The following is a 26,935-nucleotide window of genomic DNA, read 5'->3' as shown; positions in this document are numbered from 1 at the left end:
AACATCAAGAAGACAAAAATAATGACTACTGAGGAATTACATCATTTTAAGAAACTGACAATGAAGAAATGAAAATTGTTCAAATTTTCTATCCATTGGCTCAATGAACAACCAAAAGGGTTGCAATGAAGAAATCAGAGTAAGATTGAGACATAGAAGAGCAGCAGTGAGGGAATTAGAAAAGATCCTTAAGGATAAGGATGGCTGAGGACCAAAATCAAAATAATCCAAACTGTGGTATTCCCTGTTACTATGTATGGATGTGAAAGTTAGACAATGAAGAAAGCTGACAGGAAGAAAACTGATTCATTTGCAATGTGGTGCTGGAGGAGAGTTTTGTGGATACCATGGATAGCCAAACAAACAAATAAGTGGGTTCTAGCTCAAATCAAGCCTGAATTCTCCTTAGAAGCTAAAATGTCAAAATTGAGGCTGTTGTACTTTGGTTACATCATGAGAAGACAAGACTCTCTGAAAAAGTCAATAATGTTAAAGGCAATAGGAAAAGAGAAAGACCCATAATGAGATGACTTGACTCAATAAAGGCGTCCCTGTCCAGGGCTCATTTTGAGGGGGAACGCACCGGAACACCATCCCGGCAGTACTTCAAAGAGGTCACTTGTCTGGTGGCCCTGCCCACCTGGTTTTCGGCCATTCTGGGCCCATTTTGGCCTGAACTGGGGCTGAAATGGCCTGGATGGGGCCTGAAACGACCCAGATCGGGTCGGTGCTGGGAAGCCCAGCACCAACCCGATCTGGGCTGTTTTGACCCTGATACAGGCCCCAAAGGGCCCAAAATGGCCACTTTTGGCTGCTTTAGGCCCATTTCCGCCTCCCCTGCCTGGGACAAACCCAGTCCCAGCCGTTTCATCCCCAATCCTGGCCCAAATGAGCCCAAAATGGCCATTTTGGGCCAGTTTTGGCCTGGATTGGGGCCACAATGGCCCAGATAGGGGCTGAAACAGCCCAGATCATGTCAGTGCCAGGAGGGGGAACCCTCCCCTGCTTGACACTGACCTGGTCCGGGTTGTTTTGGCCCTGGTCTGGGCCCAAACAGCCATTTTTGGCCATTTGGGGCCCGTTTTGGCCCGGATTGGGACCAAAACTGCCAGGATTGGGTCAGTAACAGAAACTGGACAGTCCTGACAGGGTAAGCTAACAGAAGAATTCAGGACCACCTAACGACACCCACTTCAAAAGTGAACACTCATATATTCAATACAATTACAATTTGCCAGTTTACATGCAGTTCATACAATATTCAAAATCCATTCACAATGCAAAGTTATATTAATACATACAGTCTTCGTGACAAGACCCATAAAGTGCTCAGTGCTGGTATAGCAAATAGTCCATAACCACAGCTATACAGCTATATACATAAATCCAAAACCAGAATAACTCAGTCCAATGCAATTCAATGCAACAATATAGATGGCCAGGAAAGCACTATAGGTCATAAATCATATAGAAATATCCATCTGACAGGAAACCAGTGCAGAGTCCCGTTTCAGGAATCTCTTTCTCAAAGATGGTATGTGTGCACTCCGACATATCCTTCATCTACTTTTGACTTGCACTTAAGCCCTCAGTAACATAACGTCCGGTGCTGAGTCGAGTTACTGAGGGCTTAAGTGCAAGTCAAAAGTGGATGAAGGATACGTCAGAGTGCACACATACCATCTTTGAGAAAGGGAAGCCTCCTTTGCCCAGCACCAATCCAATCCTAGCTGTTTTGTGCCCGATCCAGGCCAAAATGTGCCCCAAATGGCCATTTTAAGCCATTTTGGGCCCATTTCGGCCTGGATCGGGCGGTTTCATCCCGAATTGGGGCCAAAACGGCCCTGATCAGGCCACTGCCAGGTGTGGGAACACTCCACTGGCTGGCAGCAGCTGAATCCAGGCCATTTCGGGCCCAATACTGGCCATTTGGGGCCCAATATGGGCCCAAAATGGCCAGGATTGGGCCCAAAACGCCTGCATAGGGCCTCTGATGGGTGGTGGATCAATCTCCTGCTCAGCAGCAGCCCGATCCTGACCATTTTGGGGCCCTTTTCAGCTCCTTTTTGCCATTTTGGGCCCAATTTCAGCCCTGAATGGCCAGGATTGGGTCTAAAACATCCAGGATAGGTGATGTCAGGGTGTGTGGCGTATGCTAATCAGTTATGCTAATGACACACTTCCGGTGTTGTCAAGGGGTGTGGCATATGCGAATGAGTTATTCTAATGAGTTGTGCTAATTAGTTCCTGAAGCTCTTTTTCTATGAAATGACCCCTGGCAAAATTTATCTTCAGAAATGGAGCTAGAATGTGCCCAATTTAAACCATGTTAGCAAACCACATTTGCACTCAAGTGATAAAAGTATTTCCAGTTTGAGTAATCATACGAAAGTGATATTTCCTGTTGCATTAAAACTGGCCATATGAGCCTGAGAAACAGATTGGCTTAGTAAAATCAGTCTTTGATTATTTTGCAAATACCAAAATTTATCCTTTTCTCAATTATTTCATTTCAAGTCACCACAATATAGAAGTGAATAGAAATAATGAATCACAGTACTCGGATCTACTTGTTCCTTATGTTCGGACTGCAGCATGACTTTTTAATTCTCTACCCCAGGTATTATGGTTTTTTCATGGGAAAAAGGTGCTGAAACAGTAATTTATTCAGTTTTGCACACATTACTCCACTTGCTGGGTTGTGGATTTTTTTGTGTGTAGTAGCTTCTGGAAATGGAGGCTCAGAAAAGTTAGAATTTACCAAGGTTAAGCACTTTTTAATTCCCACTGAATTCAGAAAAAGAATTAAGCAAGTGCTTTAACTCTCATCTACTGAAACCTATGTAGATAGATCAAGATGGGTAGCCGTGTCAGTCTGTCTGTAGCAGAAGAAAAAAACAAGAGTCCAGGAGGTATCTGAAGAAGTGAGATTAGTCTTATAGTGCTACTGGACTCTTGCTCTTTTCTACTGAAACCTATATATTATTTACTGGCCGGGGGGGGGGGGGGGGTAACTTTGGGAAAGTATACTTTATTTGGACACCATGCCAGGCTCACTCTCCTGCTATTCCTCTTCCCTAGAGTTGCTAGTGGGATGCGGGATTCAACAAGCTTTATTCCATAAACTATCAAACATGTGGCCTGTGCATAACAAGGTTCAGCCAGAAGAAATGTCTAATCTATAATCTGGTTTGTTTATGGATCATTTTGACCCAATTACTGTGGTAGATGTTTACAGGTCCTGGGATCTCTGAACCACCTGTGCTCTGAATCCTTGTCCATCCTGGTTGCTGAACTCATGTAAGGATTGCATTAATGAGCCCTTGGTATCCATCATAAGTCAATCACTGACTCAGTGTGCATTCCCTTGGCCACTTAAGGAGGTGTTTATCCTTCCACTACTTAAAGATCTACCCCCTACAGAAAAATGATTTGATCAATTATTGCCCAGTCTCTAATCATTCTGGGAAAGATGATTGAAAGAGCATCCAGGAAGGCCACATCCAGGCTCTGGATTCACATCTGATCTGGACCCTTCTCAGGCTGGGCTACGGGAGAGATGGCACTAGTGGCTTTAGCTGATTATTTCCATCTGAATGTAGATGAAGGCCATGCCTCTTTTTCTGCTCCTACTGAATTTATCTGCAGTCTTTGATACAGTGGACCATGCTGTCTTGTTGAGGCATTTGGAGGTAGAAGTAGATATCAGGAGATGTGCTTGGGATTGTTTTAAATTGTTCCTTATGAACAGGACATAAAGGGTTGACATTGAAGACCAGCAATCATTAGTGTGGGATTTGCCTGTAGGGTTCCTCAGAGTGCAATCCTATCCTGCACGCCATTTCATCTCATCATAATCATCATCACCACTACCACCTCCACCACAACATTCAATTTATATACCGCCCGTCAGGACAACTTAATACCTGCTCAGAACAGTTCATAAAGTATGTTGTTATTATTCCGACAACACTCACCCTGTGAGGTGGGTGGGGCTGAGAGAGCTCCTAGAAGCTGTGACTGGCGCAAGGTCACCCAGCTGGCTCAAGCAGAGCAGTGGGGAATCAAACCCAGTTCTCCAGATTAGAGTTCTGCCACTTTTAACCACGGCACCAAACTGGCTCAGTGTAAAGCCCTTAGGAGAAATCATTTGTAGTTCTGGAACTGGATGCGATCACTATGCTGACAACACACAGGTCTCTGTCTCTGACTCCAGATCAGTACATGTGGTACAGGCTGTCAGCTGTTGCCTGACTGCTCTTGTTAAAGGGCTAAGAGTGAACGAACTGAAACTGAAGATGGAGGTAATGTTGGTTAGAAAGCCTGCTGTCTTGAAGGACATTGTATTTCATACTTTTGGTCAAGTTCAGCTGACTTGATGAAGAGCCTATAAGTTATAATGGACATAGCAAGTTAATACAGCTACAAAAACTGTTTTTTTCCTATTTTATTCAGCCTGGAAGATGACCTCTGCTTTGATTCAACTGATCTGGCCATCCAGATCCCTGTTACAGTAACATCAAAACTAGCCTCTTGTAATACACTAAACCATTTGTTGGTACATTAATCAGGTTGTTGGTACATTAATCAAGTTGTGCATTAATCAACTAGTACATTAATCAAGCTGCAGCATTCTTGATTATTAACAAGAGCTAAGAGGAGCATGCATATTATACCCATTCTGCTTTCACTCCCCAGGGCAGTTAGACACTGGCTACCACGTACAAAGACCTACATGGCCTTGAATCCTCATAGCGCTGAGTGACAAATAGTAATAGTGACAAAGAGTAAAAATTTCCCTCAGTTACCCCCAGCTGAACACTGAAAGCTCTGAAACTGAAAACATGCTCAGCTTCCGTTTTTCCAATCAGACACTGTATACTAAAGTTAATATGAACAACTGCTCAATTACATCTTTTCTCAGACTTCCCGTGGTTTTTTAAAAAAGAGAATCTCAACTAATAAGAGCATAGTATAGTTTCAAATCCATATTGGAAAAACTTGGTGGGACTTTCCTAGGAAGCTGAAAAGGAAACTAGTTTTTAAATTTATCAACTCACAAAAACTAAGTAAATTAAAGGCTTTTTCATATGCATTATCCTTACCCTCATTTCATAATTTTCAGAAAAAAATTTAAAAAATCCCTCTTAGGAGTGGCTAATAATTGGGGAGATTCTGAGCTTTCATTCAAAACCCCTTTTAAAAGTAAAAGTTCCTTCTTTGAAATAAGATGTTTATATGCATGTGCTCAACTTTTGAAATCAACAGCACCTTTGCATGTGGGAGGATTGTTCCAATGGCTCTAGGCTGTATGCTCCTCTACTTTAGGATTGGGATATACAACTAACATTTAAAAAATAGGAACAGGAAATTATCAGGGAGCTTGCAGATCCAACTGCAGCAAGAATCCTATCTACAGTGTGGAGAAAGGATACTATACTACTAGTATGATACAACTAGAGCTATCTTAGCACTCACTTTTATCCCAAGAAGAATCAGCGACAGAACCTGCCTAAATATTGTATTTTTAAAAATCTTTTTTTACATTCAGCCAGAAGTCACTTGAAGTCCTCAGTTACAATACAGGATGTGATGAGATTAAGCAGGTTGGATAAACATAGCTAGAAATGGTTTAACGTTTTCAAAGTGAAGATCAGTAAAGAAGTTCATGTTGACCATGTTCTTATGGAAATGCAAAATGTTCACAGAGTGCACCAATGTAACATGTGGACAATAATATTTCCAGGTGCTTATCATGATCAAATTCTATTACAATCAGTATCCAATATTTTAAATTCAGGATCTGCTTTCTGATTAAGGTTCAAGCAAGGTACAGCTAGGACTAGCGGGGGAGAATCTGGTAAACATCAGTTACCAGTTGATGAGTAATGAAAGATGACCCCCCAAATCACATATTTTTCTTGCATCAGCTTGCCACTGAAAAGAGGAAGCAGACTCAGATATGAGTAATGTTAATATCAGATGCGTATTCAAAGATGAAAGCCACATTCCTATCCACAAACGATTAAGATTGCTGCTCCTGGCAATTTTGAGAACCGGTTTCATTAACAGATTGGGTGACTTTGGCTCCTCCAGTGTAGTTAAAACCAACATAAATGCTTTATGGGACTAGGATAAAGGAAAGCATTACAAAAAATTAAAAACCCAGTCTTTAAATACAGACTTCCAGCTGAAATCCGTAATACAAACACATAGTACATAGTGCCTAATAATACAGAGGCTACAATTTATACCATTTGTTTGCTAATTTCCTGGTAGAGGGCTTTTAACCAAGAACTCATCAGTAGTTGTCCATTGGAAGTGTCGGGATCTAACATGTTCTCTGGTCAGAGTTACTCCATGTTTAATACTGTAGTCGTTAGCCTTTCCCTCCCTCCAGGTCCAGGTGTTATTTTGACCGCGCTTTCCATGGGAGAGAATATTCTTATCTATTTCTACAGCCAGAGACCTTGACGAGACGAGCCTTCCCACAGCGAAGTTCTCATCACCATGGAAGATGGGGGGGGGGAGGCTGGGAATGAAGGGTTTGATGTATCACATGTTGTGCTTTCTTTTCCCATTCTCGACAATGACTGTTCAGCCAAGATCCTTTCTAGGCCTTGGAATATGGATACTTGTGTCAGAGCCTAGTCTTGCAATAAACCTTTTGAAATCAAGAATTTGTGCTTCTTGCAGAAGGGGGAGATGAACTCTAGATAACAGGGATTCCATAGTCTGACATTTTGTCAAGAATCTACTTTTACTCCCCCGACCCTTCACCCAGGGAGGATGGATACCAGCGGGAACCTGACTGATCCGTCTGTGCCTGGACAGGAGGGTGCTGGGACTACTGAACTGCCTGCCGGTGGTACCGGGCAGGACCGAGAGACTCTTGAGGGAGCTCGACCTAGAACAAGCGGGATTCGTGAACGTGAACAGCTGCTATCATTGCCAACTCCTCGACAGTGGGGCTCCAGACCCCGGAAATCCAGGGAGAGGCGAGCTGGCACCATGTTCTCCCGCCTGATGATTGATCTAAGTTGGACCGTCGGGTCGACGGAGCAGGGAGCAATGGGAGGACCTGTTTGGGAAATGGGTCGCCTATCCATGCTCTCGGCGGGCACTACTCAGACCAGCCCCCAACAATGGTTTAGATGGGATGCTCAGGCCGGGCGCCTGGTGGAGGATGTCCAACGGGGGAGGCCAGTGGGCCTCAGAACTGGGAGACTGCGCGCAATGAACTCTTAAGTTGGGATTACACTGATGTGGGCTCAACTGGAACTTGGGACGCTGGCGCAGGAGCCCCAGCTGCAGACTCACGTTGGAACCAATTACAAAATCAAGCTCATGTGGTACAGTATGGAATACTGGCCATTACGGGAATGGCAAAGGGCTGGATGGCTAGTGCTGTGGAAGGGCAGGAACGCCCAAGGGAAACCTCGGAGGTGACCTCGGCTGGTGAAGAATGGGTACCGGGGATTTCAGCTGACACTGAGGAAGAAGCGGATAGACAGCAGCACGACTGGGAAGAGACCCTGCTCGGGCCGGATCAGACTGGGCCAGCCGAGGGGGAGGAGGTGGATTACGGCACTCCTGCCCATTACCGGCGGCTAGAAGGCCGGCTGGATGTGATGGAAGGAGACCTGGCCCAAGCTGTCTATCTAATAGGCCTGCTGGTGCAGAGTGAGGGCTCCACCTGGCTGGTTTCTCAAGCCCGGGAGGCAGGAGGGGTGCACGCTCGAGCTCAGCTTCCCCCAGCACTGCCTGCCCCAGGACCCCAGTCACCGGTTCAAACCCAGCCTGGGCCTCAACAACAGGTGCCACCACCAGCTACTCAAGTTCTGCAGCCACAGCAACCGCTGCCGCCACCTCCAGCCCCGGCCCCGCAATTGCTGCCTCAGCAGCAGCCGGTGCAACCCGCACCAGCCCCGCTACCTGTGCCACCGCCGCTGCCGCCGCCGCCACCCGCACCAGCCCCTCAACCTTTGCCGCCACCGCCGCAACCCGCACCAGCCCCGCTACCTGTGCCGCCGCTGCCGCAACCTGTGCCAGTCTCACAGCCTCTGCTGCTGCCAGATACCCGCCCCAGGGCCGCTACTGCAACCGCCAGCAGGGCAAGTGGGGCCTCCGTGGAGACCGGCTAGACCAGGCGGGCAGGTGCCGGGGGGACCAGCGCCTAGACCTCAGCAGATCCTGGGTCGAGTGCCGGCACCCCTCCAACCACAGCTGCAACAGGCACCGCAGTTCGGCCCTCCACCACTAGCCCAGGGACGGCAAGGTGGAGCGGAGTTACCTATGGGGTGGATTAAATTGGAGGCCACCTTTGACGGAGATACCCACAAACTGGGGTTTTTCGTAGTACAAGCCCTCCAGTTTTTCAATCGATGGGGCTATTTGTTCCCGGATGAGGAGAGCCGGGTCACCCACTTAGCATCCAGACTAGAAGGCAGAGCAGCAGAATGGTACGTGACTCTATATTACTTGGGGGCTCTGGAACTGGACATTTTACAGGACTTTATTGCTGCACTTAGAGCCCAATATGAAGATCCCTTAGAGGAGGAGAGAGCACGTACCATGCTACAAACCCTCAGACAAGGGTCTCAACCCGTGAGAGAGTACGCAGCCAAGTTTCGTCAACTTGCAGCCAAGTGCCCTCATTGTGAGGAAGGGACAAAAATAGTGATGTTCCGCAATGGAATGAATCCCAGATTGCTCAATCGAGCTTTAATGCAAGGTGATCCCCCGACTCTGATGGGTTGGATACAACTGCCGTGTGAGGTGGAAAACCGTACCCAAGTAGTCCGCCTTGTGGAGCAGCAGCAGGCAATGGGATATAGAAGACCACCACCCGTAGCAAGAGGGGCTCGTGGAGCACCACCGGCTAGGGGAGCTCAGGAAACCCAATGGAGGCAGGGCCTTTGTTTGCAGTGTGGGAACAGCGGGCATTTTGCGGCCCAGTGCCCTTTTCGAGCGCAAGCCCCACCACCTCCCTCAACCACTCGGCCAGTTCTGGCCCCGAGAACAAGTCGAGGCAGAGGAATGCCAAGACGGGGCCGCCTAGACAAAGGACTAGAAGCCGAAGAAGTGCAGATGGAACTTGATGTCCATTTGGCAGAGGCAGATACGCCCAGTCCGCAGTCGGGAAACGAAATGGAACTGTCGTAAGGAGGCCCCAATGGCAGATCACAAAGGAGTCCACCCCAGCGGAGGTGAGAGAGAGAGGGGCCATTTTATTTGTTCCAGTAATGTTAACTAATCCAAGGAGGGGAACTCATATCCGGGTGCAAGCTTTAATTGATTTGGGTTGCTCAAGAGACATTATTGCACCCACCCTAGTAAATGGATTGGGACTAGAAACCCGGGAACTTAAAAAGTCCAATTATCTTTGAACAAATGGACGGTTCAAATATGAATCCAGCTGTCCGAGAAACAGAGCTGGTACCCACGGGAATGGGCAAACATTGGGAGAGCCGGTCCTATATCATTAGCCAAGTGGCCAAATATCCCCTCATCCTAGGCAGTCGGTGGCTGTGGGACCATAACCCTCACATTAACTGGGCCAAAGGCATGATTGTGTTTGATCGGGAATATTGCAGCAATCATCATTGGCAAAAAGACTGGGAGGGAGAGTCCTCGTTGAACTTAGAAGTAGCGCTGCTCTCAGCGGAAGAACTCAACCTGATCCTGGTGGAATACAGGGACTTGGCACAAGCTTTTAGTCAGGAAGAAGCGGACAGCTTACCACCGCACTGAAAAATGGATTGTGCAATTGAGGGGAATGTCTGCCAAAAGGGAAGCTTTATTCCATGAGCCCAGCTGAGAGAGAGGAGCTCCAAAAGTTCATAGACAAAAACCTGGAAAGAGGTTTCATCCGCCTGGCCAGCTCCCCCCATGCCACACCAGTGCTATTCGTAAAGAAAAAGGATGGGGGAGTTGAGGCTTTGCATGGATTTCAGAAGCATCAACGCAGTGTCTATGACCAATGCCTACCCAATTCCCCTGATTCGGGACCTACTAAGTGTGGTGGCGCAGGGTAAGATCTTTTCAAAGTTGGACTTAAAAGATGCTTATTTCCATGTTAGAATCCGGGAAGGGGATGCATGGAAAACCGCGTTCAATACGCCATTAGGCCAATATGAAGACCTCGTCATGCCTTTTGGCTTATCCAGAGCACCTGCTGTTTAAATGTCCATGATCAATGAGGTGCTACATACGTTTTTATATAAGGGAGTGGTTGTTTACCTGGATGACGTGTTAATTTTTACAGAAATCAGAGAGGAACATATTAAGTTGGTCAGAGAAGTTTTGTCCACCCTGATACAGCATAAACTCCCTATCAAATTGTCCAAATGTGAATTTCATAAGACTGAGTTGGACTACCTGGGCTATCGCATTTCAGGACAAGGTTTAAAAATGGATCCGGCTAAAATCAAAGCCGTGCAGGAATGGCAAGCCCCTACTACCCGAAAGCAACTACAATCTTTCTTGGGCTTTGCCAACTTTTACAGACAATTCATTAAAGGGTTTGCCCAGATCAGCCTCCCATTAACAGAATTTCTAAAGACAAAGGGGAGGGGAGAGCAAACGGCTAAACCCACAAGCAAGCTTAGCTGGGGGCCAGAATGCCAGGCGGCATTTGAGAAACTGAAGGACCAATTTACTTCCGAACCGGTCCTCCAGCACCCAGACGAAAACCAAACTTTCGTAGTGCAAGTGGACGCGAGCGATGCGGCCGTAGGAGGAGTCCTCTTGCAGAGAGGGGAGGACGGAAAAGTACGGCCCTGTGCATACTTGTCTAGAAAATTCACTGAGGCTGAGCGTAATTGGAATGTCTGGGAGAAGGAAGCTTTCGCAGTCAAGGTAGCCCTTTCTACGTGGAGGCACTGGCTGGAGGGGGCACATCATCAATTCGAGGTGTGGACAGACCACAAAAACTTAGAAGCTTTGCGCACCCCCCGAAGGCTTAATGCTAAACAGCTTCGGTGGGCCGAATTCTTCTCAAAGTTTGATTTCACCCTAAAGTTTCTTCCAAGAAAATCCAACTTCTTAGCGGACGCTCTCTCGCACATGCCCCAGTTGCAAAGCAGAAGGAAGAAGACTATTGACACTGTCTTCTCTCCCCGTTAGTTGGGAGGTGTGGTCACCACTCGTAGCCAAGCAACCAAACAGCAGAGTGAGCCAAGTGGGTGGAGAGCTAAAGTGAAAAGTGAGGTGGAGAGGGGGAGCGAGCGCCCACAGGAAAAATGTCTCAAATGGCAGCGGGAGACTGGATTAAAGAAAACAAACTTTATATTCCTGCTAGCCTCAGGAAAGAGGTGTTACAGCAATGTCATGATGCCCGCACCGCAGGCCATTTCGGTTATCTAAAGACTTTGCACTTGGTTCAAATTTTGGTGGCCTTTGAAGGGATGTGTCACAATATGTATCTTCCTGTCCTACTTGCATTATGGCCAAGCCTAGGAGGGGGAAGCCTCCTGGACTGCTACAGCCCTTGGAAGTTCCAAATCATCCCTGGGACGTGATCTCTATGGACTTTATCACTGATCTACCCCCCTCAAAAGGTTGTACTTGTATTTGTTTTCCAAACAAGCTCATTTCATTCCGTGCACCACCGTGCCTACAGCTAGAAAGCTGGCCAGTTTGTTCAGGAAGCATATTGTAAAACTGCACTCTTTTCCTTCCAAGGTGTTTTCGGATCGCGGTGGACAGTTTGTTGGCAACTTTTGGGCGGGAGCTTTTACAACTGGCAGGCATTGAACAAGGATTAAGCTCCGCCTACCATCCCGAGAGCGATGGGCAGTCTGAAAGGCTAAATCAAGTGTTAGAACAATTCCTCAGGTGTTACATTAATTTCCAGCAAGATAACTGGACCGACCTGATCCATTTAGCAGAATATGCGTATAACAATTCGGTCCACAGTTCCACGGGAGAAACACCTTTTAAAATTGTGCATGGATATGAAGGAGTAGCGTTTCCATTTGATTTACAACCAGAAAGCCAGCAAGTCGGAGACTTAAGAAATTGGTGGACCTCCATCTCCAAGCAATGGACATTAATTCAAAAGACTCTGGCCAAAGCGAAAGTGGATTATAAAAAATATGCTGATCGCCATCGTGTGGAGCAGTGGGAATTGCAGCCTGGGGGAAAAGTCTACATCTCCACCAAAAACTTTAAAACAGAGCAAGCCAGCAAAAAATTAGGATTAAAATATTTGGGACCCTTTGAAATCAAAAAAGTCATAAATGGGGGGGGGGTGACTGCAGAACTCGAACTCCCAAAGAATCTACGCCATATACACCCCACGTTTCACATCAGTCTACTGAAAAAAGCACCACCCCCAGATGAATGGCATCCTGAACAACCGATACCCCATCCGACTCTTATCGATGGCCAAGTACACTATGAAATAAAAGAGATTTTGGACTCAAAACGCAAACATAATAAACTCTTTTACCTAGTTAGGTGGAAGGACTTTGAGGAGGGGTACAGAGAGTGGGTGGAAGCTTCGCAGGTCAGAGCCCCAAGGCTCCTCGCTAAGTTTCATTCTAGGTATTCTGAAAAGGCAGGACCAGAAGGGTGAGAGGAGGGGTCTTAAGGGGGGCAGAATGTCAGGATCTAACATGTTCTTTGGTCAGAGTTACTCCATGTTTAATACTGTAGTCGTTAGCCTTTCCCTCCCTCCAGATCCAGGTGTTGTTTTGACCACGCTTTCCATGGGAGAGAATATTCTTATCTGTTTCTACAGCCAGAGACCTTGATGAGCCGAGCCTTCCCACAGCGAAGTTCTCATCGCCATGGAAGATGCGGGGGAGGCTGGGAATGAAGGGTTTGATGTATCACATGTTGTGCTTTCTTTTCCCATTCTTTACAATGACTGTGTTCAGCCAAGATCCTTTCTAGGTCTTGGAATATGGATACTTGTGTCAGAGCCTAGTCTTGCAATAAACCTTTTGAAATCAAGAATTTGTGCTTCTTGCAGAAGGGGGAGACGAACTCTAGATAACAGGGATTCCACAGTCTGACAGGAAGATGATGCCTTAGCACTGCCCTCAGTAAGACCAATCCATAATGTGGTGCAGTAGTGAAAAAGTCCCAAGAATGAATCGAAGCAGAATGCATTACATGAAAAGCGACGGGGGTGGAAAGAAGGAAGTATTGCAAGAGACACTACTGGTTCATATAGAGAAAGGTGGCACTTTAGATATGTAGATCCTGAATGGCTTTAAAGTTAAGAGCCTTAAATTCAGGAACAGGCAGCCCGTGCTCTTGTCTTGAAATATGAACAAAACTGCAGACAATAAGCAGCCACGTTTCTTCAGAATTTAGCACATATTCCTATTGAACCTATTTATAGAATCAAGAGTTCCTACAGAGGGGTCACCAAGAGCAATACCAAACAAAAAGATGCTGAAACACAGACCATGGCCTCTTCACCTAAATATTTAAAATGCTTGTTCTTATATAAGTGAGAAAAATAGTTTTGACAAATTAGCAGAAATATCAGTGAAATTAAAGTCCAGTGGTTCTGAACACCATGGGTTGGACACAACTCAAGATGTTCTTGATTGTTCAACTAGAATTGGAAAAGGAAATGGCTGAATGCACCATCAGTTGATAAGAACGTCATCTTTATTGTCCTGCTAAATGATAAAAAATCTTACCAAATTCTATGTTTATCAGAAATGCACAGAAGCAAGTAAAGGCCCCACTCACCACCTGGCCTAAGAACAGTCCCGCTGGATCAGACCAGTTGTTCATTTAGTCCAGCATTCTGCTTCCCATAGTGCCCAGTTACGCTGGAGGGCCAAGAACAGGGCATAGAAGCCAAGGTCTTCCTTGGATGTAGCCTCCTGGCAATGGTATTTAGAGGTTCCCTTTAATCACCATGGCTAGCAGCCACTGATAGACCATGGATCTGTCTAATCCCCCTTTAATGCTATCTATGCCTGTAGCTATCACTACATCCTGTGTCAGCAAATTTCACATTTTAATCCCTCATGTAAATAATTTTCTTTTGTCTGTCCTTAATTTACTGCCCCATCAGCTTCACTGGATGTCCTTGCATTAATGTTTTGGGAGATGAAAAGTTCTCTCTGCCTCCCTTCTCTGCCCCACGAATAATTTTATATACTCCACTTATGTCCCCTCTCAGTTGACTCTTTTCTAAACGGAAAAGTCCCAGACATTCTTCAGCCTTTCCTCATAGGAAAGGTGTTCTAACCCTTAATCATCCCGGTTGCCCTCTTTTGCACTTTTTTCAGCTTTGCAATGTCCTTTTTTAAACAAGACCATACAGATGCAGATGTTAAATGTTGATTTATACTCATACACAGAATAGATGCTGCAAATAGTTTTTAATGAATATTATAGTGAAGTCTAGCAGTACTGGGACATATGGACCTTGGATCTCTCCATATGCAGTTTGGGGAGACTTGGGAGAATGACAAAGATTCAAATGTGATAAATGAAAGAATGAGACCAACAACCTCTAGCCAGCCAGTCCCACTGCTGAATTGCTTTGGCAGCTATAAGATTCTTCCTCATGTTGAACAACTACTTGCTATTATAGCTACATACTGAAATAATAATAACTGTGATTATATACCGCTCTTCTAGACAGATCAGTGTCTTAGAGCAGTGAACAAAGTCAGTGTTGTTATTATCCCCACAATACAGCCGGGGCTGAGAGAAGAGGCTTACCCACGGCCACCTACTGAGCTCATGGAAATAGTGAGATTGGAACCAGCACGATCCTGATTCACAACCCAACCTTGTAGTCTCAATCACCCCTCCAGAAACCTCCCAAGAATAAACATTCCAGCTATCTGTTTTCAGAGTGTTTGCCTTCTAGGCTCTGAAAACCTTTCAAAAATCCTTTCCAATTTATCAGCACCCTTATCTTCATTTACCTTGGTTTTGTAGTTTAGACCGTTCAGACCAGCAACTAATTCTGTTTTGCCTCTGAATTCCTAAATTCTAAGTGATACATGAAATCATCACTGATTTTGTTTTGAAGATACAGTAATACTTGTGTCATGGATATATCTCAGAATATGAAACATCTGGAGTTGATCTTGATTTAACTAAAAGGTGAAAACATGAACTTAAAGACAAAAACAGAGTAGGATGGGATAACATCTTCCTGTGCCAAGCCATTATCCCTTAATCAGAGAATCACAGTGCATCTTATGCAGAGTTACTCCAATTTAAGTCCATTGACTTCAGTGGGCTTAGAATGGGAAAATTCTGCATAGGATTGCACTGTGAGATTGAGTTTGACATCACTATGAGCCAGCAGAGTCCTTATATACTTTCTGCAAAAAGTAAGTGGAATCCCAATGAGTGCCTGTGCCTGCAGAATTATGTACAAGTTGCAAAATTTCACTGTAAAGAAACTTGCACAAATTCCTTCTTATATATATTGGAAGAATGAGTCAAACAAATGATCTGTAGACACAGATCTTTAATCCACAGCAAGCCTTTTTTAAAAGGCAGCAGAGTAATATTTAGGAATGTGCAGCTGAAAGGGAATATCTCAATGTTCAAAGAAGCATCAGCTACTACTTATACTTTTATTTTATTCTCAGTCACTCACTCTCCTCCCTGTTGATATCCATTAGTTTCAGATGAATCCAGGAGATCTTCCTTGGGGTGAGATTCACAAGTCCAAATTTTCACACTGCATCAAGTACTGGAGAAAGTAGGTATACAATTCACATTTAATCCAGTGGTTATCACTGGAGGTCCATGTGTGCATTTTACATTAGAGGAAGGGTGTCAGAACTGTCTGTCACTTCTGCTACACCAGCATCTGATAAACATTCATATTTCTCCTAAAACTGCCATTTTGATTGAAAGGATCAGAAGGTTGATTTTGGGCATCAATTGCGTTATATGAAAAAGGTTAGACAAAACCAGGACACAGTTTATCTGGAAACAAATTAAGTAAGGTATTTATCACATTCACATTACAGAACAATTCACAGCTCATAAATTGGCCAGTAAGTAGGAAACAATAGTAACTTAGGAGACCAAAAAAGGAAAGAATCTGCACTTTGTAAAACCAAGTTTCTCCTACAGGTGAACCATGAAAATAAATACAACATTGCAAGAATGTTACCTAATTATTGCATATTTGGAGAACAGGGATGTTTAATAGCTGAATTTTTAAAAGGGGTTCTCAAGCACCCACTGTTAGAACAAAGTTTTCAGGCACATCATTACTTCCAAATGTTCACAACTGAGCTGAATGATAATTTGCAGCAAGAACATTAATGGAGTGGTGCAGGTTCTGAAGTAAAGTAATGCAGGATTTCCAGCTGGACTTGTTTAAGAAGTCTGTAAGATGTCTTAAGACTTGGCCTACTTTATCATAGATGTCAGGAGAAAAAGCATTCCAAAAATGCAACTGTGCTGATTTGTGGGGAGAAAAGTCCCGTACCTTGAGAATCCTGCAATTTTACTTGAAAACCAAAGAACCAGCAAGCTCTAGTATAGGAAAATAAGCTAGGCAAATGCCACATCATCTAAGTACACACAAAGTTAAAAACTGGCCCTCTCCAAGTTTCCTAACACTGGGCACACTGTTCAGCAACCTGATCTCATCTGACTGTCTCATCTCTTTGCTGCACTTTATACATCTCTTTATCTTTCCCATCAGTCTCCCAGACTTGGAGCTGGTATATCAGCAACACACAAAATCCTCAATAGATAAAAGTCTGGACCTTTACATTTGTTCCAACATGCACATTGTAGTTCCCTCTTTATTTGGTGATGGGACCAAATCCATGTACACAGATGGATGTGTACATAGGGCTGATCCTTGCACTGAAATTATCTTTATTATAAATTAGATTTTCCTTAGCTTACTCTGCAAGGGAGATCATGGTAGCATATATGATCCCCTCATTTATCTTCACATTAATGCTGTGAGGGTAGAGACTGGCTGCTGAAGGTAACTTGATGAGGTTCTTGACAGAGCAGGGTCTCCAGGGCCACAGTCTGTCACGTTAACCATGCTTTCATTATGCTTCTTTCACATGCTCAAGACCTGAAAACATGTGCCACCTATACAGATTATCTTGGCTCAGTCTTTAATTCACTATCTAAAATATTTAAATTTGTAATCCTGCAAATCTTCAGCTTATTTAGTTTTTTGTGGTTGCACTGAAGTGAGAGAGCTATCCATTAACACTGTTCATCATGACAAGTAAGTGAAAAATGCTCAGAAGAATTTCTTCCCAGCTTTGTGGTGTCGAATGCCAGCTGCTCAAGCAACAACTAAAGAGACAGGACCCCAAGAAAAAATCTCTAGCAAGGGCTGACAGAAAAGCCATATTTTCAACTGATAATCAAGCCTCTACCGTTTATCCTTCAGTGGTACCAGAAGGTCATGCTCATTCTTTCTTACCTGACCCAATGTGTGTGGAAAGACCGCTCCAAATAAGCATTGATCCTCAGACCAATGCTAAGCACTGCTTCCCTCTATGATTCACCCACGCACTATGACACCATGGGAAGGCTGGTGCAGGAGAATCCTCCCTCTCTACTCCACCATCAGACTTTCGGCTCAAAAGCAGCTTCCCTCTGAGGATCCTTGTTCTACTCTTGTTGCATCAACATCCTCACACTAAAGGTTCAGATAAAGGCAAGGCGGTGTATAATTCCCAAAGGATACAGAGAACAATCTCCAGTTCTGTGAGGTGACATGGAGAAAGCCACCCTGTGCCTGAGAAATGATTCTTGGTCATAGGAACCCCACCCCAACATCCGTGGCAATCTATATATAGAATACATATTCCTTCCATATAGAAATGTTGTCACAGGCGAAGCCACCTTCCAACAGCTCTCTCTCAGTGCGTGCTGACTTTCTTTGTCAGCCTTCGTCTATATCCAGCGAAGGGTATCCTCCTCATTGTCTTTCACAGGGTTTAACTTACAAGTATAGTCTTTACTCTTCTGTCATTCAGTGGCTAGAACTGTGAATGCCACCAACAGAAGGGCAAATATTACAGTTCACAGTGCCCAAGACCAGATCCAAGTGTTTTGTTCTAGTCTATGTTCCTCTGCAGTAATATATACAATTACCGATATTTGCTACTGTCTTTGTAAAGTAGCACTGCTGTATCTCACAATGTCTCTACAGCTTTTTATGACATTTCCACACCAATAGGAGCTTCTGAAATAAAATGAAAAATAAGGGTTACATAAGAGCAAAATGTGAATTGCTTAACACCACGATCAATTTCATGGAAAATAATAAAGCAGACATCTTGATAAAAAGGCTACTAGAACAAGCTCTGCATGCAAGGATTTGGATGTCTGGCCCCTCCGTCCTCTCTGAAATTTTATCAGGGCAGCTATATTATCACTTCTTACACACGAGGAAAGTAGTAGAGAAGTTAAATTCTACCAATTTCTACACAGAATATAATATATTTACATTTTTATTTATAGCCAGTTTTTCAGGACGGCAAGCTCTTCTATCACATTTCAGAATATCATCAACATTCACACCCAGGGAATTTCCACACTTTTGAATAAGACATCTGACTTTCCCCTCAAAAATCCCAAATATTCCTCAAAAGAATGACAGAAGAATTTAGAAAAATATTTACAATGGATTGGTAGTAACGGAAATAAAATACAAGCCTATATTTCCTGTAGTGATTACAAATATTTTCCCCACAGCATAAAACGGTGCCTATATCATACCCACATTCTCAGAGTGAAATGAAATACAAAAGACAAGTTACAATTATTTGCAGCACAGTGAAGCCTCTAATAACAATTCTTGCATTATTCTTTGGTTTCCTACAACTACCATAAAATAATCTTGACTACACCTTGGCCAACATCCAATATTTAGTCAGGAAGATGGATAATTTAGGATTACAGACTCTAGGAAATTAAACACTTTCACTGAAAGCCATTTGCGATTTCTTTTGCCATTTCTTTTGAACCACAAGGTGTGGTTTGCTTTCCTTTGTCAAGCTTTTGCAAGCCCAGTTTGAAGGGCAGGGAACAAATAATACTTTGTGGTCTATTATTATAGGTCCCAAAACATTGTAGCATGTTCCCCATTTGCGGTAAAATGTATATTAAAATTCAGAAATAGTAGTCCAAAAGATGCTTGTGGGACCATTGCAATGTCATACTCACATCAAAACATTCACCTCTTTGGTCAAGACTTAGCCAGCGATCAAATGAATCTTTGTAGATTTATTTGGATTAAAAAAAGTGAAAGCCATGATCCAAAGAACAGCCTAAGTTAAATGCTACTGAAAAGTCTTTTGTAGAGAAGTAAAGTCGCTCTACATTGTTACTTAAGTTAAGAAGGGGACCTAAAGCCATTACTGTCCAGCAGAAAGTTTCATACTGCAGAGTATGAAGTCAGCAGCCAGTCTTCACTTATTAAGCACCTGGTTCGAGGACTGATGCTGGTCACAAATCATCCTTCACTCTTTATCTGTTGTTGTTATTGTTATTTTAAAACCCTCCATGGTTCCATCCCCAGTACTAACAAGGAAGAAAGGAGAGGAGGGCAAGACTTTCTTCAGGCTTCCTGTATAGACAGCTGCTGTAGCATAGTGGTTAAGTGGCTAGGCTCTGAGCCAGCACTCTGCTGGTTCAACTCCCACTAATGGCTTGGGTAAGCCACTCCTCTTAGCCTCAACTCGCCAGCTGTATTGTGGGGATAATAGTAACACTGATTTCATTAATTGATCAGAGTATTGCACTAATCTGTTCCAAAGTGTGATATATAAGCACATGGTTATTAATATTATAGAAGTAGGGCTCTGAAGTCTCTACAGCTGTCACAATGTGTGTGTTCAGCTTTCGAAAGGCCTACTGCAAATCACATGCAATTCTCTTTCCACAGGTTCTTTCGCATGTCGGTTTTCTTCACTTAATAACTGCTGAACACATGTCCCTTTCGTTTTCCAAACCAGGCATGCAACAAAGAACCAAGTGGGAGCAACAAATGATAAGCTTCTTACTCCATAGCCTTTTTTCTCCCATTGAATGAGCTCAGCTTCTCCCCATCCTGTTGCTGCATTTGACAGATGTACTTAAAAGCAAATGCCACTTGCACCCCGCCCCTCAGCAGAGTTGTCTTTCTTTTTTCTTTTTTTAAAAAAGTATGAAACTTGGCAAGTTTATTTAATTGACCACTCATCCCCTTATTTTTTTAATTTTTTTATAAACCAATCCTTTTTTAAAAAGTGAACAATTATTCCAGGGAGTGGAATATTACAGATGCCAACCAATCTGTGCTGTATGAACTTGACTTTTCTGACAAGTGCACAGAACCAGTTCACCTGAGCTTGATCCTAAAAAGATTTGTCTTTTGAACAAAATGAGGCTAGTACACTTCCACCGTATCTACACTGCTCACATATGTATATTTACACACAGATTCTGTCAATTCATGGGTTCTAATTCCATTCATAAGTCAAGTAGTTTTGCAGAAAAAGTAGTCTCAGCTAGGGCTGTGCGCTTTGGTATTTGCTTCAGGTAAAAATATCTGAAGTGGAGCCGATCCAGAAAGATTCTGGATATCCGAATCGGGGCCAGATTTGGAAATCCTGAATCAAAGCTTTCCGAAGCTTTTGGAAAGCTTTGGGGCTGACTTCCGGTTTGGGATTCATGGAGGTCTAACGCAGCTCCATTTGCGGAGCTGACCGGATTGCCGTTTTAACCGGCCGGAGGGGTGAAAATAACCCGCGGCCGACTGCTCTCAGGCGGGGAGCAGGCAAAGAACGCTCAAGACCCTAGGGTGAGCTAGATCTCGGACGAGGGGGGGCTCTACACAAGGAGTCTCCCCCCCGATCCTTGAGGTCCCACCTTGCGACGGGTCGGCTATAATCTCTGCGGCAATTTTGGGGCCAATTCGGCTGGCATAAGACCTACATACCCAAGCTTCGATCGGGGAAGGAAGTCGAGAGGAGAATTTAAGATCGAAACAGCGATTACAACCCGAGAAAGTTGAAGAGAAGGTAAAGATCGCTATCTCTTGAAACGGGACAGATTGACAAAAACAGAGAGGAAAGAAAGTAGATTTTTAAACTGCAACAGACTAGTGAAAAGGAGGTGAAGACTCGGCAGGAGTTGTATTTTAAAAGAGACTAAGTTTAAAGAAGTTATTACAAAAATCGGACTATTGTTTTGAATACCTGTGGTTTTGGAGCTGTGGGAAAAAGACACCATCGCGAGACCTGCTGTGGGAAGACGGGAGACAGGAAGTGCGTAACAACAATAGAGTGGCTGGAGGGAAGCGGCCCTTGCCAAGGGACAGGAAGTGGGGAATCGCCATTTTTGAAAGTGGAAGGGTCGTGGCTTCAGCGGAAGAGGAAGTAGGCCATCTTGGATTATAATAACATAGAGAAACCGTAGAGAAAAGACGCCCGACATTTTGGATATAAAAAATTAATTTTGGCAAAGATTGGGACATTTGAAAAAAAAAAGGAAAACGTTTAATTATACGCCACGGAGCTGAGGAAGAGAGCAGATTCGTGGGAGCGAGCTAAAGCAAGCCCCACGATGTCGAAAAAAGAGTGGCAATCGGCAATAGAAAATTTGGACAAAAAACTTATAGACATGATGAAAGAACTTAAGGACACGAAATTGGAGCTTATTAAAGAGGTCAAAGAAGTTACACAGACAGTAAAGTCGGAGCTGTCAGAAGTGAAAAAAGGCGTGGAAACGATTAGCAGTGAATTACAAGGAACGAAACAGAGAGTCAAAACAGTAGAAGACGCGATGGAGAATTTAATAGAAACGCAACAAACAGAGATGAGATTGGTAAAGGGGAGGATGTCAGTTGCAGAAACTAAACACATGGAGAAGCAGCTTCGTTTTCGTGGTCTGCCAGAAGTTGAAGGGAAGTCAGCGCAAGAACAGATGACTGAGGTGTTGGCTGAATACCTGGGGAAGGAGGAGGAGGAAATTGTGGCTATCCTAGATGTGGCGTATCGTGTGAACTCGAGAATTGCAACCCAGAGGAAACTACCAAGGGATGTGATCGTGCAGTTTACAACTAGAAATATGAAAGAGAGGATTGTGACAAAACAATTCCAAGATCCATTGGAGATTGACGGCAAGACGATTATCATAATGAAGGAATTGCCCAGATCAGTGTTACTGGACAGGAAAAAATATAGAGTGTTAATTCAGACTTTGAAGGACATGAATATTAGGTACAGATGGGAGTTACCGGAAGGAGTGTCCTTTGAGTTTGGAGGGGCAAAAAAGCGTATCAGATCTGAGCGGGAGATGGAGAGATTTATTAAGGACAATGAAAAAGACTTACCAACAAAACCATGAATATGGAGTGTAAAGTATTATCTTGGAATGTAAATGGACTAAACTCACCGAATAAGAGAAAAAATATTTTTCATTGGCTACTAAAACAAAAATGTGATATTGTTTGTTTGCAGGAGACCCATATTAGAAAACAGGATGTAAAATATTTAAAATCTGGAAAATTGGGCAAAGAATTTGTAGCGGCTTCCAATAAGAAAAAAAGAGGAGTGGTGTTGTATATAAAAGAGGAGCTGCAGCCAAAATTTGTTATGAGAGATGTGGAAGCTAGATTTGTAGCAGTGGAATGTAATTGGAACTTAAAGAGAGTGTTGGTAGTCGGACTTTATGCACCTAACGGTGCAAAGGAAAGCTTCTTTGAGGACTTAAGGAAGCACTTAGACGATCTTGTATATGACCAGATAATTCTTGCTGGAGATTTCAATGGAGTGACAGATTTGGAACTAGACAAAAAGACTACAAAAGCACAAAAGAAAAGAGGACTATTGCCAAAGCTTTTTTTTGAGTTGATTCAACAAGAGACTCTCGAAGACGTATGGAGGAGAGAATATCCTAAAACCAGACAGTTTACTTTTTATTCTGCAAGGCATTTTACATTATCAAGAATTGATATGATCTGGGCCTCAAAGGACTTAGCGTTATGGACTAAGGAGGTAGAAATAATGCCGATGGTAGGCTCAGATCACAACCCAATTATGTGGAAATTTGGAAAAAGGAGAAAAAGGAAAGCCTGGAGAATAAATGAGGACTTGTTACAGGAAAGTGAGAATATGGAAACATTGAGAAGAGAGACTAAGTTTTTTATACAATACAACGTGAATAAAGAAGTACCAACCAGTAAAGTTTGGGACGCGTATAAGGCGGTTGTAAGGGGCATACTAATGGATTTAAATGGTAGAGCAAGGAAAAAGAAAGAGGAGAAAAGACAAGAGATTGAGGAGAAAATAAAGGCCAAAGAACTACAGTTAAAAAAGAGACCAGGGAAAAAGAAAATACATCAGGAAATCAAAATTCTTCAAGAACAGTTAACAGCATTGAGTAATAAAGAATTGGAGTGGAACCTTAAAAGACTGAATCAAAAAGCTTTTGAGGGTGCTAATAAACCTGGGAAATATTTGGCATGGCAATTAAAGAAGAAAAGGGAAAAGAAAATAATAAATAAAATTTGTGAAGAAAACAAAACGTATTTGGAGCAGACTACCATTAGCAGAGCCTTTTATAAATTTTACGCTAAGCTGTATAATAAAAAAGAAGTAAACAAAGAATCAATAGCATCATATTTGGAGAAAACCAAACTTCCAGAGATCTCGGAAGCTTGGAGAAATAAGTTGAACAGTGAAGTAACTGACGAGGAAATAAGTATGGCAATACAATCCGCAAATCTAGGAAAGGCGCCAGGGCCAGATGGACTTACGGCTAAATTTTATAAGACAATGGCCAACGAACTGGCACCTTTCCTAAAAGAGGTGATGAACGGAGTTTTTAGGGATCAAAGAATTCCAGACACTTGGAGTGAAGCGAATATATCATTGATCCCAAAAGAGGGCCAAGATCTGACTAGCGTGAAAAATTACAGGCCTATATCATTACTTAACAATGATTATAAAATTTTTGCAAAGATATTGGCGGAGAGACTGAAGGGGTGGCTCTCGGAAGTTATAGAGGAAGAACAAGCAGGCTTTTTGCCGGACAGACAAATAAGAGACAATTTAAGGACAGTGATCAATGCTATTGAATACTATGACAAGCGTTGCGATAAAGAGGTTGGTTTCTTCTTTGTAGACGCTGAAAAAGCGTTTGACAATTTAAACTGGGATTTTTTGTTTGCCACTATGGAAAAGCTACAATTGGGAGAAAGATTCATCAGAGCAATTAAAGAAATATATAGGGACCAGACTGCAGCAATTGTAGTGAATGATGAACTGACCAAGAAATTGACGATTAGTAAAGGAACAAGACAAGGTTGCCCGTTATCTCCATTGTTGTTCATATTAGTATTGGAGATTCTGATGATACAAATACGACAAGATGAGGAAATACGAGGAATAAAAATAAAGGACTATTCATACAAGGTTAGAGCATTTGCAGATGACATAATGTTAATTGTAGAAGATCCATTGGAGAACATGCCAAAAGTGATAGATAAGATTAAGGAGTTTGGTGACTTGGCAGGTTTCTTCATTAATAAAAAGAAGTCAAAGATACTATGTAAAAACATGACTAAGCAGAAACAACAATTGTTAATGGAAACAACGGACTGTGAAGTAACTAGTAAGGTGAAATATTTGGGAGTTGAGCTGACTGCAAAAAATATAGATTTGTTCAAGAATAATTATGAAAAATTATGGACTCAGATAGAGAGAGACTTGATCAAATGGAATAGACTGAATTTGTCATGGTTGGGCAGGATTGCAGCAGTTAAGATGAATGTGTTACCAAGAGTAATGTTTTTGTTACAGACAATACCAATCATCAGAGACTCTAAACAATTTGAAAAATGGCAGAGGAAAATATCAGATTTTGTTTGGGCAGGCAAGAAGCCTCGAGTGAAAGTAAAAGTTCTACAAGATGCAAAGGAGAGAGGCGGAATGCAACTGCCCAATCTGAGACTTTATCACGATGCAATCTGCCTAGTTTGGCTAAAAGAGTGGATGACATTAAAGAATAAGAAACTATTAGCCCTAGAGGGATATAAAAAATTTTTTGGATGGCACGCATACCTATGGCATGACAAAGTAAAGGTCAACTCGATGTTCCTGCATCATTTTGTAAGGAGAAGTCTATATACAATCTGGAAGAAGTACAGAACTTACCTACAAGAAGGAACCCCCTTGTGGGTGGTTCCATATGAGGTGATAGATCCGAGAGCTGTGGATAATGAACAACAATGTTTAACGTACAAAGAAATAACTAAGATTGAAGTATCTAAACTTAGAATAAAGACGCGAGAGGAACTATCACCTAACTATGATTGGTTCCAGTATAGACAGATTAGAGACTTATATAATTCGGACTTTGCAAAAGGGGGCATACGAACAGAGAACTCGGAACTAGAGCAGACCCTTCTTAAAGAAGACAAGAAAAGAATATCCAAGGTATACCAAGTACTGTTGAAATGGTATACTGAGGATGAGATAGTCAAAACACAGATGGTGAAATGGGCTATAAATTTCAATAAAGAAATAACAATGGAGGCATGGGAATACTTGTGGAAAACTACAATGAAGACAACGACATGCATTAATATTAAAGAGAACATTTTCAAAATGATCTATCGTTGGTACATGACACCAAAGAAGATTGCGCTAGGGAACTTGAATACTTCTAATAAATGCTGGAAATGTAAGAAACATGAGGGCTCCCTCTATCATATGTGGTGGTCGTGTGAGGTAGCTAGGCAGTTCTGGGGGGAAATAATAAGAGAAATGAGTGAAATTTTACAGTTTCAAATAAATAAGAACCCAGAACTCCTGCTGCTAAACTTGGGAATGGAGGGAATTCCAGCCCATCATAGGACGTTGATTTTTTATATGACTGCAGCAGCTAGACTTTTGTATGCGCAGAAATGGAAAGTACAAGAAGTGCCAACTATTGAAGATTGGATCTACAAATTGCTGTATATGGCTGAAATGGACAAGATGACAAGAAAACTGAGAGATTTGGACTCAGGGCAGTTTAACACAGACTGGGAGAAGCTGAAACAATATCTGGAGAAGAAATGGGAGGTGGGAGGAAAACTGTGGCAGTTTGAGAACTACTGAAGTATAATAAAAGTATAAAAGAGAGGGGTGACTTTACCGGGGGAGGAAGAGAAATGTGAATTTATAAGCAGTTAGATTAATTGATTGAGATATATATAGATATGTATAGGTTAACTGATAGAACATTGATAGAGAATAATTAATGATAAGGTTTAAACATGAGGATTGAGTAAATAACAATATTTTCTTTCTTTGATAAGATTTATATGCACCAAACTGAATGTACAGAAGAGTTAAATTGATTGATTATGTGAGGAGTTATATAGAATTACCATAAAAAGTTGAAATGAGTAATATATAGTGAACAAATCAAATTGTTTGATTTAAATGTGGGAAATTTTTATGGTTTATGATATATAGGTTTATATAGAAATATTCAAAACTGGAAAATGGGATAAATTGTTTATCTAAAGACGTATAGTTTGGGTGTATAATAAGTAAAGGAGTTAAAGATGTACTGCTTAATATAATGGAGAATGTATATCTGTTTTAGACAGAGGAATTTAATAGAAGTAGGGGAAAAGGGACAGAGGGTGGGAAAGCTGTTGGAAGTCAACAAAAGGGGGGGAAAGGGAGGGGGTTAGAAACGAAAAATTAGGGGAAAATTGACTGTAATGTAAAAATAAAAATGTTCTAACCCAATAAAAAAATTTTCAAAAAAAAAAAAGGAAAGCTTTGGGGCTGAGTTTAAAGGGTGGGGGTGGGATGATGTTTAAAGGGCCCCGCTGCTTGCAAGCAGTAGTGGGGCCCTTTAAATATCATCCCACCCCCACCCCCACCTACCTTGTTGGCGGCAGCCCCACCTACCTTGTTGGCGGCAGCCGCCCTGTGGGACGTTGGGGAATGCTGGA

At 42.8% G+C, this 26,935-nt stretch overlaps 1 protein-coding gene across 1 annotated transcript in view; it reads right to left on the bottom strand.

Annotated features, from left to right (window-relative positions):
• Window positions 1–15,651: 15,651 nt before the first annotated feature.
• Window positions 15,652–26,935, bottom strand: part of ICOSLG (inducible T cell costimulator ligand) — a 29,584-nt gene continuing 18,300 nt past the window's right edge. The window contains exon 6 of the mRNA XM_054974024.1: window positions 15,652–18,178. Within this exon, the coding sequence (XP_054829999.1) occupies window positions 18,150–18,178 (29 nt within the window). The 3' untranslated portion in view covers window positions 15,652–18,149. The remainder of the gene's footprint in view (window positions 18,179–26,935) is intronic.

The sequence above is a fragment of the Eublepharis macularius genome, chromosome 3, assembly GCF_028583425.1.
Source record: "Eublepharis macularius isolate TG4126 chromosome 3, MPM_Emac_v1.0, whole genome shotgun sequence".
NCBI classification, from domain to species: Eukaryota; Metazoa; Chordata; class Lepidosauria; order Squamata; family Eublepharidae; genus Eublepharis; species Eublepharis macularius.
The sequence above is the reverse complement of the archived record's forward strand: the minus strand, read 5'-3'. Positions and strand labels throughout refer to the sequence as shown.